Source organism: Schistocerca serialis, chromosome 1 (genome assembly GCF_023864345.2).
Source record: "Schistocerca serialis cubense isolate TAMUIC-IGC-003099 chromosome 1, iqSchSeri2.2, whole genome shotgun sequence".
Taxonomy (NCBI): Eukaryota; Metazoa; Arthropoda; class Insecta; order Orthoptera; family Acrididae; genus Schistocerca; species Schistocerca serialis.
In genome coordinates this window covers 286,984,002-286,998,314 of record NC_064638.1, presented here as the reverse complement: position 1 = coordinate 286,998,314, position 14,313 = coordinate 286,984,002, and the positions used below count along the sequence as shown (strand labels likewise).

At 38.0% G+C, this 14,313-nt stretch overlaps 1 protein-coding gene across 1 annotated transcript in view; it reads left to right on the top strand.

The window, feature by feature from the left end:
- The window catches only part of LOC126468348 (kinesin-like protein KIF23), a 156,606-nt gene that overhangs the window by 16,150 nt on the left and 126,143 nt on the right, over positions 1 to 14,313 (top strand). Inside the window, exon 3 of the mRNA XM_050096543.1 lies at positions 11,942 to 12,106. Coding sequence (XP_049952500.1) covers positions 11,942 to 12,106 — 165 coding nt within the window. The remainder of the gene's footprint in view (positions 1 to 11,941; positions 12,107 to 14,313) is intronic.

Genomic DNA, 14,313 nt, shown 5'->3' with positions numbered 1-14,313 from the left:
CTACCACATGGATCAGCTGCTGGATATAAGTTTCCAGTTAAAGGACAGCAACACCATCATCAGTGCTCATTTCCTGTTCACAATGTTTTGAAGATTGTAAGTGCTCCAGTTCCTATTGGTTCAACAGGAAGGCATCACTCTGTATCAAAGGAAGATACTGAAGCAGTGGAATACATTTTTAGTTCATTGAATGGCTAATTTCAGTACAAAACAGTGATAATGTGGTAATAAAACAGGTTTTATGTATGCCAAAAATTTCAATTGTTTGTAAAACCTATTTAACATAAAAGTGGAAGCTTCTTTTCAGGAAATGTAGAACTATGTGGTGCTAATCAACAGGAAAAAAAAATTAAAATTTTATGGCTTGGCATTTTTGGAAAAAAAAAAAAATCCATAAATATTAAAAAGTTCAGAATGCTATAGTAAAAGAACTTTGACAGATAAGTCCAAGTGGAGGATTTCTTTGTAATCATAAAGCAATTATCTTTCAAATAAAATAAAAAAAATGACAAAATATCTAGAACTGTTCCAGTTAAACTTTTTTCTAAAATTCACAATTTCAGAATGGTATGTGAGCTCTCATCTTTGGAGGGCTGTATCTCAGAGCAGAATTATTATTATTATTATTATTATTATTATTATTATTATTATTTTCTTTTGAGAAAACAAGGTTAAGGTGTTACTGCAATCTTTATTTTGCATTCATATTTGTCGCCCTTGCCTGTACCTAGGGCAATACAGCAAATCAATCTTAAACCACAAACAAAATTTCAGAGTTTATTATTTTTACTTTTTATTTTATTCCTCTCTACTTGCAATAAATTGTTAAACTTCAGCAGTGATTAAGTATGTGAGACTGTGGATAATATTTAAAACATATGGCTAAAAGATATACCAATATGTGCATGAACCTCACACAGTTTTAACCATTATTTTTGAGCAATGATTAAATTTTACCTGGCTATTACCCTGTAGAACATCACTGAATGAATGAAAATATGTTTAATCTTAGATTGCTTTGTTCACAAAGTTTACAATTTTCTTATGGTGAGTGTGGAATAACTCAGTTTTAGTATTTGGACTATATTACTTTTCTAGTTTCCATTCCTTAATATGTATACTAAACAACTTAAAACTTCATAAACTGACAAAAATTGGACTATTATACCATATCCCCCCCCCCCCTCCCCATCCCCAAAAAAGGATAAGGGTTGAGTGAAACCTTACATAAATACATAGGTGTAGATTTTTTGTGTGCCCAGTATATGTGAATGACCTGCTGTGCAACATAAATTTTAGCAAGAGTGTCAATCACCGTACTAGAAGAAAAAGTTAACTGAAGACCAGCCGTAGGTAGGAAAAGTATCATATGTGTCAAAAATATGTCAGCAGTTTGCTAACATGATTGGCTTCACAGCTAAATAAAATAAAGCATCACAGTTATTATATGCCCTAGGTTGTCCAAGCAGAGAGAAAATTGTAATTGATTTTGATAATTACGCACACACACACACACACACACACACACACACACACACACACACACACAAATTATCAAAATCAATTACAATTTTCTCTCTGCTTGGACAACCTAGGGCATATAATAACTGCGATGCTTTATTTTATTTAGCTGTGAAGCCAATCATGTTAGCAAACTGCTGACATATTTTTGACTCATATGATACTTTTCCTACCTACGGCTGGTCTTCAGTTAACTTTTTCTTCTAGTACGGTGATTGACACTCTTGCTAAAATTTATGTTGCACAGCAGGTCATTCACATATACTGGGCACACGTACGTATGTGGAGGATTGAATCTCAAGTTGAGTTTTTGCAGAAGTATTTCCATATCTGGTAGCAATCTTGGGTGCAAAGAGTAAGATCCTGACTCATTTTATTCATTGGCAAAGAAAGAGATGAAAATGCGACTTACACATAACTATCCACATTCAGCACCACAAGGGCCGGCCATGGTGGCTGAGTGGTTCTAGGCGCTTCAGTCCGGAACCGCGAGACTGCTGCAGTCGCAGGTTCAAATCCTGCCTTGGGCGTTGATGTATGTGATGTCCTTAGGTTCGTTAGGTTTAAGTAGTTCTAAGTTCTAGGGGACTGATGACCTCAGATGTTAAGCCCCATAGTAAGTAAAAACAATGGGTATTCCTTGAAAACTTAGTCTTCCTAAAATATTTGTGGTTGACCTGTAGATCAAAATTATAAATGGGTGAGAGCTGAAAAGAGTTAAAATTTTTCCTTATGTATAGACTTATGTTGTTTCAGTGTTGAGTCATTTCATTATAAAGAATTGATACAGCTTGAGTGCACAAATGTGGTGATGTATCATTATCTTTTTGCAAATTAGTCACGATCAGTGAAATAATATATACAAGCAATAATGATAAATTAAAAAAAATTTTTACTTACATAAACACATATTCTGCAAAGAACAGTTTCACAAACAAACTCAAATACTGAACTGTACTGTACCTGTGTTCCAAGAAAGTTTCACACGGTTTGATATCCTACAAAGAAACAAACACCTGTATTTAGTGAAGTGCTCAGGTGAACAGTGCAACCACTTTTCTGATTTAATGTAGATCCTTGCTCAGAAATGTAGAATTCAATTCACAGTGAACAGATTAAAGTTTTAAAACTTCCTCCACATTCATGGAGGGCTGCTAGAGTAGCAGTTACTTTTGGTGTCACAGGGCACATGGCGTGTGTGATAAGAAAACTTATGGTAGTTGTGGCTGAAACTGTGAAACAAGACATAGTAAAATTTTACAAAAATGCCAATGTTTTAAGACAGTGCAGGAAGGAAAGTTGGTTTCCATTGTGGTCTTTAACAAGATAGTTCACACCCAGAACAAACTTAACTTAGTAAATCTGAAGAAATTGCACATGGAATACAAGGTTTTAATATGTTAGTTTCTTTACAGAACAAATCGTACAAAGGTTGCTTGGAACATGGGTATAGTACAGTGAGGACAATTGTAGGAACACAACAGCACCACACATTGCTGATCATTGCAACAGACACCATTCTAATGAGGAGCCTTTCAGCAGACACAAATGGAACCACTGTTGCTATGGCAGCTCTTGAAAACACAACAGCAGCAAGAGGGGCACAAAACTTGTACATAGGACATATTTCCCAGGTAGCCTATCACATGAATTTAAAGATGTTGCGAAGTGGATGTCCCATCATTCCAAAGTCTGTCTGCATATACATCTATACTCTGCAAACCACCAAGAGGTGCGTGGCAGATGGTAATTCCATTGTACCTGTTACTACAGTTTCCTCTTGTTCCATTCACATCTGGAGTGCAGGAAGAATGATTGTTTGAATGCCTCTGTGCATGCAGTAATTATTCTAATTTTATTCTCACAACCCCTGTGTGAGCTTAAAGCTGGTTCTTGAAACTTCAGTAGACTTTCTCGGTATAGTTTGTATATCTTCATGAGTCTTCCCCTTCAGTCCCTTCAGTATCTCTGTAACACACTCCCATGGACTGAACAAACCTGTGACAATTTGTGCTGTTCTTTCCTGTATATGTTCATTATCCCCTGTTAGTCCTATCTGGCATGGGCCCCACTCTCTCCCTCACGAGGCTCGCCGCTCTTTGGTGGGTTCGTGCTTGGCTGCCATGGGGTCCCAGCCTTCGCAGCATCTTTCCCCTTTTGTGCTGCATGTCTATCCTCCTGCTATTCTTTTCCCCTCCCTTGGGAAACATGTCTCAGATGTTGTTGGAAATGTGTTCTGCATTGTCAGTTGCAGATATTAGAACAGTGTCTCCACTGTCTTTTGTTCCTTCTTTGCTTTTTCTTCTCCTATCCTTCCTCCACTTCAGCGTTTGGGGTTTCTCCTTTTCTTCTTCCTCCCTCTGTGCTCCTTGGCCAGCCCACACATCTGACGGGCAACAGGTGACCGTGGTAACGTGTGATTCCCAGCCTGGTAAAGCTAAGGCCCAGGGACGGGTGGTTGCCTGAACTGCTAATTTCCTAAATTCCCAATTGGTCCGTCTGTCAGGTGTTCAGGAGGTGTGAACAATCACCTAAGGCAGGTGCACCTGCTTCTGTGGGGTCCCCTGTGGCAAGGAGCACACCATCAGATGCTGGAATCGTGGGGATTTTCTCACTATGAACCAATCATCTTTTTCACCGTCAACATCTACCAAACGTAAACGGATGTGGCTAATGATTCAAAGACCTTCCCAGCTACACCACAGTTCCTTGTGGTGTCACATACTGAAGACGGTCTGTTCTTTGCTATGGTAAATCTGTTTATTGTTCAGAAAGATATTGATGCAGTTGCTGGCCCTGTGAAATCCTGCTCTTGTTTATGAAATGGCACTTAGATTTTGGAGACTACTTCTGATTCTCAAGCACAACTGCTTGCAACTTCTCCCCACCACGGCTATCCTGTTCATGTCAAGGCCCATAGAACTCTGAATTCTTCATGTGGTTTTATTTACACAAGGCTGCTAGATGGTCTGACAGAGGCAGAAATCCAGATTTACCTCTCTGATCAGGGTGTAATTGTAGTCCTTTGGATGATGAAAAACGTAGATGCATCCTTAGTGCCCACATGCAGTCTCTTTCTCACTTTTGGTGCTTCCGTCCAAGATCAAAACAGGTTATGAAGATATCATTCCAAACTCGATGCGCTGCTACCAGTGTCATCGTTACAACCAAACTCCAGAGTCCTGTCGACACCTGGCCAAACCTGTGGAAGGGATGCTCAAGAGGACAGGACAACTGTCTGCCATCTGCTGCCGAGATTGTCCTGTGTATCTTGACGAGCAGGTTGTTCAGGTGATTTGGGTGAAGGAAAAAGTGCCTTACCCGGTTGCTCATAAGTTGGTGGGTAGTTTAAAACCCTGTGTTCGACCATGTGGCACGTACAGTACTGTGCTTCCTACATCTCGCTCCATTAAGGACATGGCCATGCAGACATGTGACCTCAAATTTAGTACAGAGGTTGTGAAATTGCCCAGTGTCATGGTAGCATTCCTTCTCCTCCAGGTGTACAACAAGCCACCAAACTTTTGCCTCGTAGGGCTATGTCACTTGCTATACAACTAGCAGGTCGGAAAAGATGGAAGGAATTTTCCCGCGAAGACTTTCTATTTTCCTCCAGCCGACAAACATCTGAGTCTTCCTCTGCCAACTGAAAAGGCTCCAAGATGTCAAACAAAGGGGAACAGTCTTCCCTCATCAAGTTAGAGGTCCTTTTTGATGGTATCACCACATGACACCCTCGTCTGGCTGACCTCTGTTTCACCCATGTCCACCACCAACCGTTTATCTACCCTGGACCAATAGGAGAATGTAGATGCCTGTTTAGACCTGATGGAGCAGGATCCTCTTGTCTCTGTGCACTGTAGCAGCGAGTCTTCGAAAACTGGCACTCAGCAGCTACTAAGGGTGCACCCTTTCAATTTTTCTTTGTCACGACCCTCCTTGAATGGAAAGTTCATGTTCCTCGATCAGAGGACTTACGGCTGCTCTTAGAAATGCAGCCTCTGCTTGTACTCTGCCTCCAGGAAATGAAATTGTGTCCTCATGACTGCATTGAGCTCTTGCGTTTCTTCCCGGTCTGCTTTGACCTTCCCCTCAAGGAGGGCATTCCATTTCGTGGGGAGTCATGCTGCTCATCCAGAATGACGATTTCACTCAACCCATCTCCTGACTACCAAGCTTCAAGCTGTTGAAGTCCGCATTTTCCTTCCTCAGTTGACCTTTTCCCTTTGTACTGTTCACATCTCTTAGTCATTTGAAGTCACCAGGGCAGACTTCCTCGAGGTTATGGGGACCTCACCTGTTTTTGCTGCTCGGTGACTTTAATGTGCACCATCCCCTTTGGAGTTCTCCCAGTACCGGTCCGAGAGATGTTCTCTTGCCTGACCTTCTCAATCAACTTACCCTCATCTGCCTTAGCATGAATGCACCCATGTTCCTTTCAGGCTCCATGCATACCTATTCCCGTTTAGGCCTATCCTTCTGCACTACCCAGCTTGCCCATTGTCTCAAAGACTTGAAATTAAACCTGCTGATTATCGTTTAATCTGTTGAGCTAAAAAGAGGCTAATTCCCTATAAGAATTTCAGCAAGTACACAAAATGAGATTTCTGTTACGGCAACTACAAAAATCTGTAGTGGAATTATTGGTTTCTTAAAACATTTTGATGTTATAGTTGTTAGCAAACTTGAAAACAAAGTTAATTTACGCTAGATGCAGATAGTATATAGGGATATAAAATGTTAGTTAGAAAATGTGCTACAGTAACTAAATCACAAAACTTGATTACTCGTAGGTTTTGTAAATGGCAGTGGTAGATTCTGTAAATTGTCAAAAACGAATGTTTGTGTTGAAATACAATGAAATTCAGAGGGTGATGTCTACTTCAGCTGAACTGCAACTAAAATTGCTGATTTGCTAGGAATTAAATTATGTATCCAAAACACTGGTACCACTAATTTAAAGAAATATAGTTTTGTAAGCATCTGAAGATTCAGAAACTAAGCGATTTTAAAAGAACTCAACTTAGTTCAAACCTGCAATTAACGATAACAATACTAGTTTATTGTGGCACTTGCGAATGTTTGAAATTTCACAATACAAGCAGGTATGGATACAATCAAAGATTACGCAGAAGCGACGTGAACCGTGAACAGTAAAATATGCATATGTAGAACTTCAAATCAATACACGATCTTGGACAAGCTGTCTCACACAAGGGAAATTCATAAGTTGGCTTTCATATGTAAATAAACATGTGTATTGCACAGATTTTTTGCTTAGCTGATTCTGTGCCCAACTTCTATACTGGTGTGCTGAACAACCACCCTACAGTGTAAGTTTATCTTGATCAAAATCGCTAAAATGTGCAGCACCAATAAAGCACTTCTTCTGTATGTTGCAGCTAACAATGCAATTAAAATAGTTGTATAAACTTTACAGTAATTGCTATGAAAATATTTTGGCTCTCTGCTGTAAGTGAAGTTATTTCGTTTTTGATCAAGTCAACAACTCTGACATGGTTGAAGAATTTTAAAAATACAGTTTGCTTCTTTATGTTTGAATTCATTAAACTGCTGCATGCAAAAATCTTTGTGTCTTTATATTGTATGCAAGAAATTGTCTCTCATTAATGCTTGCAAATTTTATTTCACTTAGTTTTCTTTTTAATTTGCAATAACAGAATAAGGACCAGAGAGAAAGAAAGCAAATATGCTCCTGCTTAAAACACTGAATGGAAAGGGTTGTGCAGGGTTTCTCATTTTACATTCCTCAGCACCTTTAAAAATTGTCCCAAAAATTTTGACAGGCAAACATATTTGTACTCTTTTTAACAAGTGATTGCATACATTAGCGAGGTACTGTCAACTATACCTGAAAAAGCGAAGGTAGTTTCAATCTGACCAAATGGACCTGCCTCACAATTTAAAAACAAATATATTACTGCTGCTGTACCTCAGCTTCAGTATTGGAACTTTTTTGCTACGTGGTAAATTAGTTGTAAATGGAATTTGCGCAGTTGCGAAATAGCAAGTGTGGAATGCTGTAATAAGGTTAAAATTCGGAGCTGGTGATGCATCAACTTTCGCTCAGGCAGCTCCAAGTACTACAGCTATGCAGGTTTTTCTTATGTCTAATGATGAAATTGAAGTAATCAATGTGGAACTTAATCTGGTTCAAATATTTTCTTTAGCACTGTCTGTATTAAACATAAAAAGCACTCACTGCCTTCACTATGAGAAAGTACTACTACAAACATATCTGTTGTCTCCAAAGACTTTTCCTGCTGCAAATCATCATACTGAAGATACCGTAGAAGGTGTAAAAATTGGAGACTGGTACAAACTAGAATATGATCATAAATTCTGTATTGGAGAGATACGTGCAATTTTTGGTAACTCTTATCTAATCATTGCAATGGAGTGTGCTGGTCATTGCTGGGAATGGCCTGCAAAATGTGATGAAATACTGTGCACACAGGAAAAAATTATAAAGAAAATTAATCCATCTGATGTCAGTGTAAGAGGATATTTTCAATTCTCTGAATTTTAATTGAATGTACAGGTTGTTTTCCCAGACGTCACACTCTTATAATTTTTCATAGTGTTAAAAAATGATAAACTTATCTTATTTGGTAAATAATGTTATACATATTTTTATTTCTCCGCTCACAGGAAAAACTTTTTCCAACAATAAGTAGCAAGTAACATGAGTCATGTAACACTGAGTCACATGCCTTTTAAATATATTACAATATTTTACTTTGTATAAATATTTTTAGAAATGTGTAACTGTGTCATTTGAATGCCAACCTAATTTGCATTTTCTGTGATAAAAACCATATTCATACTCCTAATAGTCTGAGGACACTTCGACCTAAATGTACATTTGTAACATCAGTCACAATATGAATTACTTTCTAGTTCTTTAATTTTAAAGCTATTCACTGCTTAAATATTAATTCAACATCTTTGCCTGAATAACACAATGTATGATGAGTGATTTACAAAAGAAAATATAAGTTTATAGATTGATAAAAATATCAGCATAATTAACCATTGCTTTCAAAATGTAACACGAATCAGCCTGGAATCTCCCTTCACTCTTTCTATACTACAACCACTGCCTGCTGTCTTCCAGTATTTTGAATTTTCCTATCTATTTCCCATTGTCACTGTGTCCTTCTCTAAGAAAAATTAGTGCGAATACATTTGCATGCAAAAATTTTTTGGAAATTTTATAAAAAGTACTCCACATTTGTCAGTTACTTAAACAGGGGCATATTAGCCTTTTTTCCACTGGTTCCCTTCATTTCCTTGCCACAGCAGGGCGTGTCACTCAGATCAAAATAAACTTGTGCATCAGTAAAATTTTTGTAGTTTAATTACATGGAACTGAACTAATGCAAAATTAATTTTACATCTCAGGCTGGATTTGATGATGTACACAAAGTTTTGCATGTACTTCAGTACTAAAACATGTGATACCCAGAACCCTTCTGATGAAAATGGAGACAATTTACAGTGCATATCTCCATGCTAAGTCACTTCATTAGCTAAGTTTTCGCATCGCTCCAGATTTTAGAAGCATATTTTGTGTGCACAAGAGGGGCAACTTTGAACTTCTGTATTTTGGAAATGGCTAAAGTTAACAAGAAAATTTTTGAGATTGTTAGAGATGAGGATTGTAGGAATATATTGTATAAGTTTGTCATTTGCTGCGCATAGCAGTCTTGAAATCAACAGCTAAGTTTTGGTATGAAAAAATGTAAACTTATTTTGGTGCTTTGCGAGGAGCAGCCCTTGAACTAATAGTGCCCACCGTAGACTACATCAAATGCAAAAAAAAGGAGCAGCAAACAATTTGCTTACGGTGTAATATTCATACTTTGCCATACTATAGGACAGTGACAGCAAGATAATCCTTCTGTTGGTTATACAAATGGTCTGTAGCCCAAGGGCTATCCACAACAATTGACTCTGCCATTTTATCACTGGTAGAACCTGAGGTATGAGCACCAGAAAATCCTGTTTTTATATGCGGAGTTTTGGAACATATTGGTAAGGATGGTGTCACATGCGTACTGATACATCACACCCAAGGTGTCTTGTAATTCTTTACACCGAAGTCATTTGACAGTGAAATACAGCATATACGCCAAGTAAAATGATTGATGACTGTTTCCAGCTCTCACTTGTTTACAGTTCTGATCTGCAGGTCAACCACGAATATTTTAGTAATAATTTTTCAAGGAATATACATGGTTTCATTTACTAATCCCTGTAATGTTGATTTGTTTGTTTGTTTGTGTGTGTGTGTGTGTGTGTGTGTGTGTGTGTGTGTGTGTGTGTGTGTGTGTGCAGCATTTTCATTTTATTTTTTGCCAGTGAACAAAGTGAGTCAAGATAATCTTTATGTAAGAGTGCATGCACTCACAGCCATATCCATTAATAAAATATTTTTAAATTTAAGTTGTACAATTGGTTGACTGCCCACAAGCTTTTGGCAGAGATCTGCTCTGGCATTGTCAGATGGTTTGACTGTCGCGTGAATGCTGCTTCCAGGTATATATAGTTGCGCTGCTGCCAGTGACTTCAGTGGTGCTCAGTCCCGTACCATATCTGGCAGTGCTGTGGCTGTGCAGGCACCGTGCCCGCTTCAACTCTTCACTCGCAGGATATAAGGCCGTACTCAGCTGCAATCCACCATCTTCGTTGAGGGTACTGTCTGATATTTTGATTTGTTGCTTCATGTATTATGCTATCCTAGAAGCTGTTGGTCCATTTAATAACAGAAGTATTGTGTAATGCAAATTGCTGTCCATTTTTCATGCATTCAACGATACTTCTATTATTAAACGGACCAACGGCTTTTGAGGTAGTGTAATAAATGAAGCAATAGAATCAAATTATCGGACAACATCCTCAATAAAAACAGTGAATTGAATTGCACCGGAGTACGGCCTTGGATCCTGTGATTGGGGAGTTTAACTAAGCGCAGCATTTGTGCAACTGAAACATTGCCATATATGGTTTGGGATGGGGCACTAGTGATGTCGCTGGCGACGGCGCTGCTAGTTCAGCACAACAGTGGCATTCACATGACAGTCAGCCACTTGACTGTGACAGAGGAGATATGTGCCGAAAGCTTGTGGACAGTTAACCCTGGATGCCATTTGGAGCCCAAGAATATTTTACTACGGTGATTTTCTTTGTGCCTTAGAGTGCTACCAGATATGGAAACATTTCAGCAAAGAATAAAGTTTACATTGCACTTCCCCTCTCCCTGTCCCAGTACTTTGACGTTCATCAAATCTGTCGTTATTTTATGTTGGAGTCATTTTTAAATGAAGATAAGGACTATTAATTACAATGCCAGATGCTTTTATTTATACTTCATATTAGGTCTGAGGGGTACAGTACAAAATCGGAGCTCTGTACTGTTTTCCCTTACATAGTTACACTTAAAAAAAAAAATTAAGCGTAGCATGAAAGTATATTCTTCAACATTTGTCATAAAAATACATATGATGTCCTACTCATCGCGCATTGTATCATCTTGGTCGCCTATGTACAAGATGCATAAAAAATTGGACAGTATGTCAACTCACTACAAGGAAATAGATCTGTGAAAATGGGGACATGGTGCTGGACTGATGATAATGTGCACACAGTTGACACTTCAAACATGAATTTATCAAATATTGTTGCTGTTAGGACTGTGCTACTTGGCAGTTTTATTATTAAGACATGTAAGTATTCATGCCTAAATTCTGAAATTGTTACCTTTTTCCCCTGTGAGACTGCATTAAATGACCCCTCATTTTTTTTACAGGGTGTTCCAAAAAAAATGACCTTATTCTAATTAGAATTCTTTATAAGGAAGAAGGGCTTAACACCAACAAATTGCATGCTGAATCACTGAGAAAAGACAGAAGTTTATAAAAATCTGCCATAAATGTTCAATATGTCCTCCATTGGCTGCACAGACATCTAGCCGATAGCCGAATTCATCCCAAACAGAGCGTAAGGTGTCTGAAGCTACAGCAGCTGATATTATTGTTTTTAGTTTAATAATGTCACGAGGTAAGGAAGAAATGTTTAGTGCGAAATAGAGTACGAAACACCCACTGAAATACGATCACTGATTGAGTACGACTAAATTCAATAACGCAATATGCCTTCTGTTGCGCGGACACCATATTGCGCGAGACTGGCTGCACGCTCAAGGTCAGCGCTTGTAGCGACATCTAGCGGATTTTTTCTGAAACTCTAGACCATGCCAATTACATCTAGTGCTGTTTCAGTTACCTAGTGACATTTGTCTCAATATTATTACAAGTTAAAATCGGGTCATTCTTTTTGGGACACCCTGTATTTTTTAGAATGGACTTTGTTTAATCTGCATCTTTTTTGTTTCCAGGAAAGAACCAAATTATATTGAGGAGCAAAGAGTGAGTGATTCAACAAAATTGACTTGTGCTGAAGAAGACAATACATATGCAGTATTTGTCACATACATTGAAATTTACAATAACAATACATATGACCTGTTGGAAGAAATACCAGAAGATTGCTTGAGGCAAAGGTAAAGATTATTTCCTAATATCAAGCATCATGTTTAAGAGCTGAAATTTGTAATTGTTGGTCCAAATCAAAATAGTTGACTTGAAATGTTTGGTTCCTTATAGTATTAAACTCCTTCATCTATGACTGCAAACTCAATAACTAAAATCTCAACATTGGTGGTGCATTGGCATATGGTATAGTCGAAAAGTAACATGGCATTACTATACAGGTTGATTCAAAATATCTTCTTTACGGGATTCTAGGGTTCGTATAGGGGACTTAACAGATGAATTTTTGATAAGGAACCCATGTCTGGATGTGTACTGTTCGGATGTAAAGTAAGTTTGAAGATTGGCTCACTTTCATCTGTGCTGCTTCATGGTACACACACAAGCTCAGAAGAGGATGAAGAGGATGCTGTTGTCTGTCCCTTTTGTAATTACATCATCACATAACACCTTTGTCCATCTAAAACAGCTATGGGAAATTGGTGTATTTGAAACTAATAAGGTTGGTTGTGGTGCTCAAAGGACATACTGCACTCAAGGCATTGATGAGGACATTCTTAGTTTCATGTAGTTACATAAGAGAGGACCTGACTGGGAGTACTCAAAAAACTGCCTGTGCCATGTACTGCTACAGCACACAGGTCAGATTTCATTGTCTCTGCTGTGTGCAGGCTGTGGAGCTGGAGATTTGAAAGTGATGCTCAACTGATTTTTGCTCCCAAACTGTACATTTCTGCACATGAGTTCCTTATATAATAGAAGTTTTGAGTCATCCTTGTATATTCTTCGCTATCCACACAACATACATTGATGATGCCAGATAATATTAACAAATATTCTCTTTTGAAACAAACATAATAAAAGACACTGGCGGGTCACATACAAATTGGATTTTATCCTTATGATTGATATAGTCTCTTATGAATAACTATGGACTATCTCGTCTGCTCTTGATCCCAACTATGTATAGCCTCACCATTTGGTGGCAACTCAGAATTTCCATTTTATTGTCAAATAAAAGAAAATAAGTTTATTAATAGTATTAGAGAGGGAAACTTATAAAGTAAATGAGACTGAATTTTTAGGACTAATTATTTCATGTAGCAAAGGGTTTTTTTTTTTTATTTTACAAAAACACACGACACTACTTTCCATTTGTAATTCTAAAAATTTTAAATTGTGAGTATCTCTCTTAAAATCCAAAATTGGGGTAATGAAACAATTGCCTCGCAGTGTTCAGTTGGAGAAATAATATCTAATAATAATGGCTACATTCTTTACCAAATGGAAAAGTTGACAAATACGTGAAAACTTCAGGTGCAGTTATGATTATCTAGTTATATGATGAGAGATGGCTGTAGCATGTTAAATGGTTGGACTAAATGTTTTGAGTGCCCATGTGTCCTTTTCAACTTTGATATAACTGTATATGCTTACTTGCCTAAAGCTAGGAAGGTGTTGCACATTGTACATTACCTTGTTTTTCAAAGTTATGGAATCTGGTTAAAATTCTTCAGCTCAGAACTGTTTCATAGCTGAGATTTCAAGAGTAGTCAGTTAGTATTTCCCACTCTTGTTTGAGATGAACTGATCTGGCATATGGTATTCAAAGATCCAATGTTTTGAAAATGGTAGATCTAACTTGTATTCGAGCTCCAGCCACACACTGCATATTGTGTGTAAAACTATGGCATTTGTGTTAGTGATCTTTGTCTTCCCTTTTGTGATATTGCTCCTTTTATTTTATTAAAGTGTATCTTTGAAAAACCTCTAATGGAATAAGTCAAAAGGTGTAATGTCAGGTTACCAAGGATGCTAAGGAGTCCATGTGCTTCTTTTGTGATTTTCTGGAGCTGCTTGTTCAGGACATCTTAAACAGCCTTGGCCTGGTGTTGTGGTGCTTGTTGCAAAATAGTTTAACAGTAAACTAATTGTGGTGAAGAGGTCCTCCAAAGAGTCTTTGGTGGTGAATGGTGGAAAGTCACAGGTATGTTCTCTGTGTCATCTTCACTTGCCGTAGGTTGGCTGGTATGATGCTTCACATACATACTATCTGGCCGCATGATATTTCTGTACTGCTGGTTGTGGATGATAGTTTTCATGTAACACATTTGGAGTTCTTTCACACTTAGGGACAGATTTGGGCTGAATAACTCATTCAAGATGTTGTGCCTTTTCCTCAGCAATAACTGGCTACCTGCCTTGGCTTTGCTTAGTT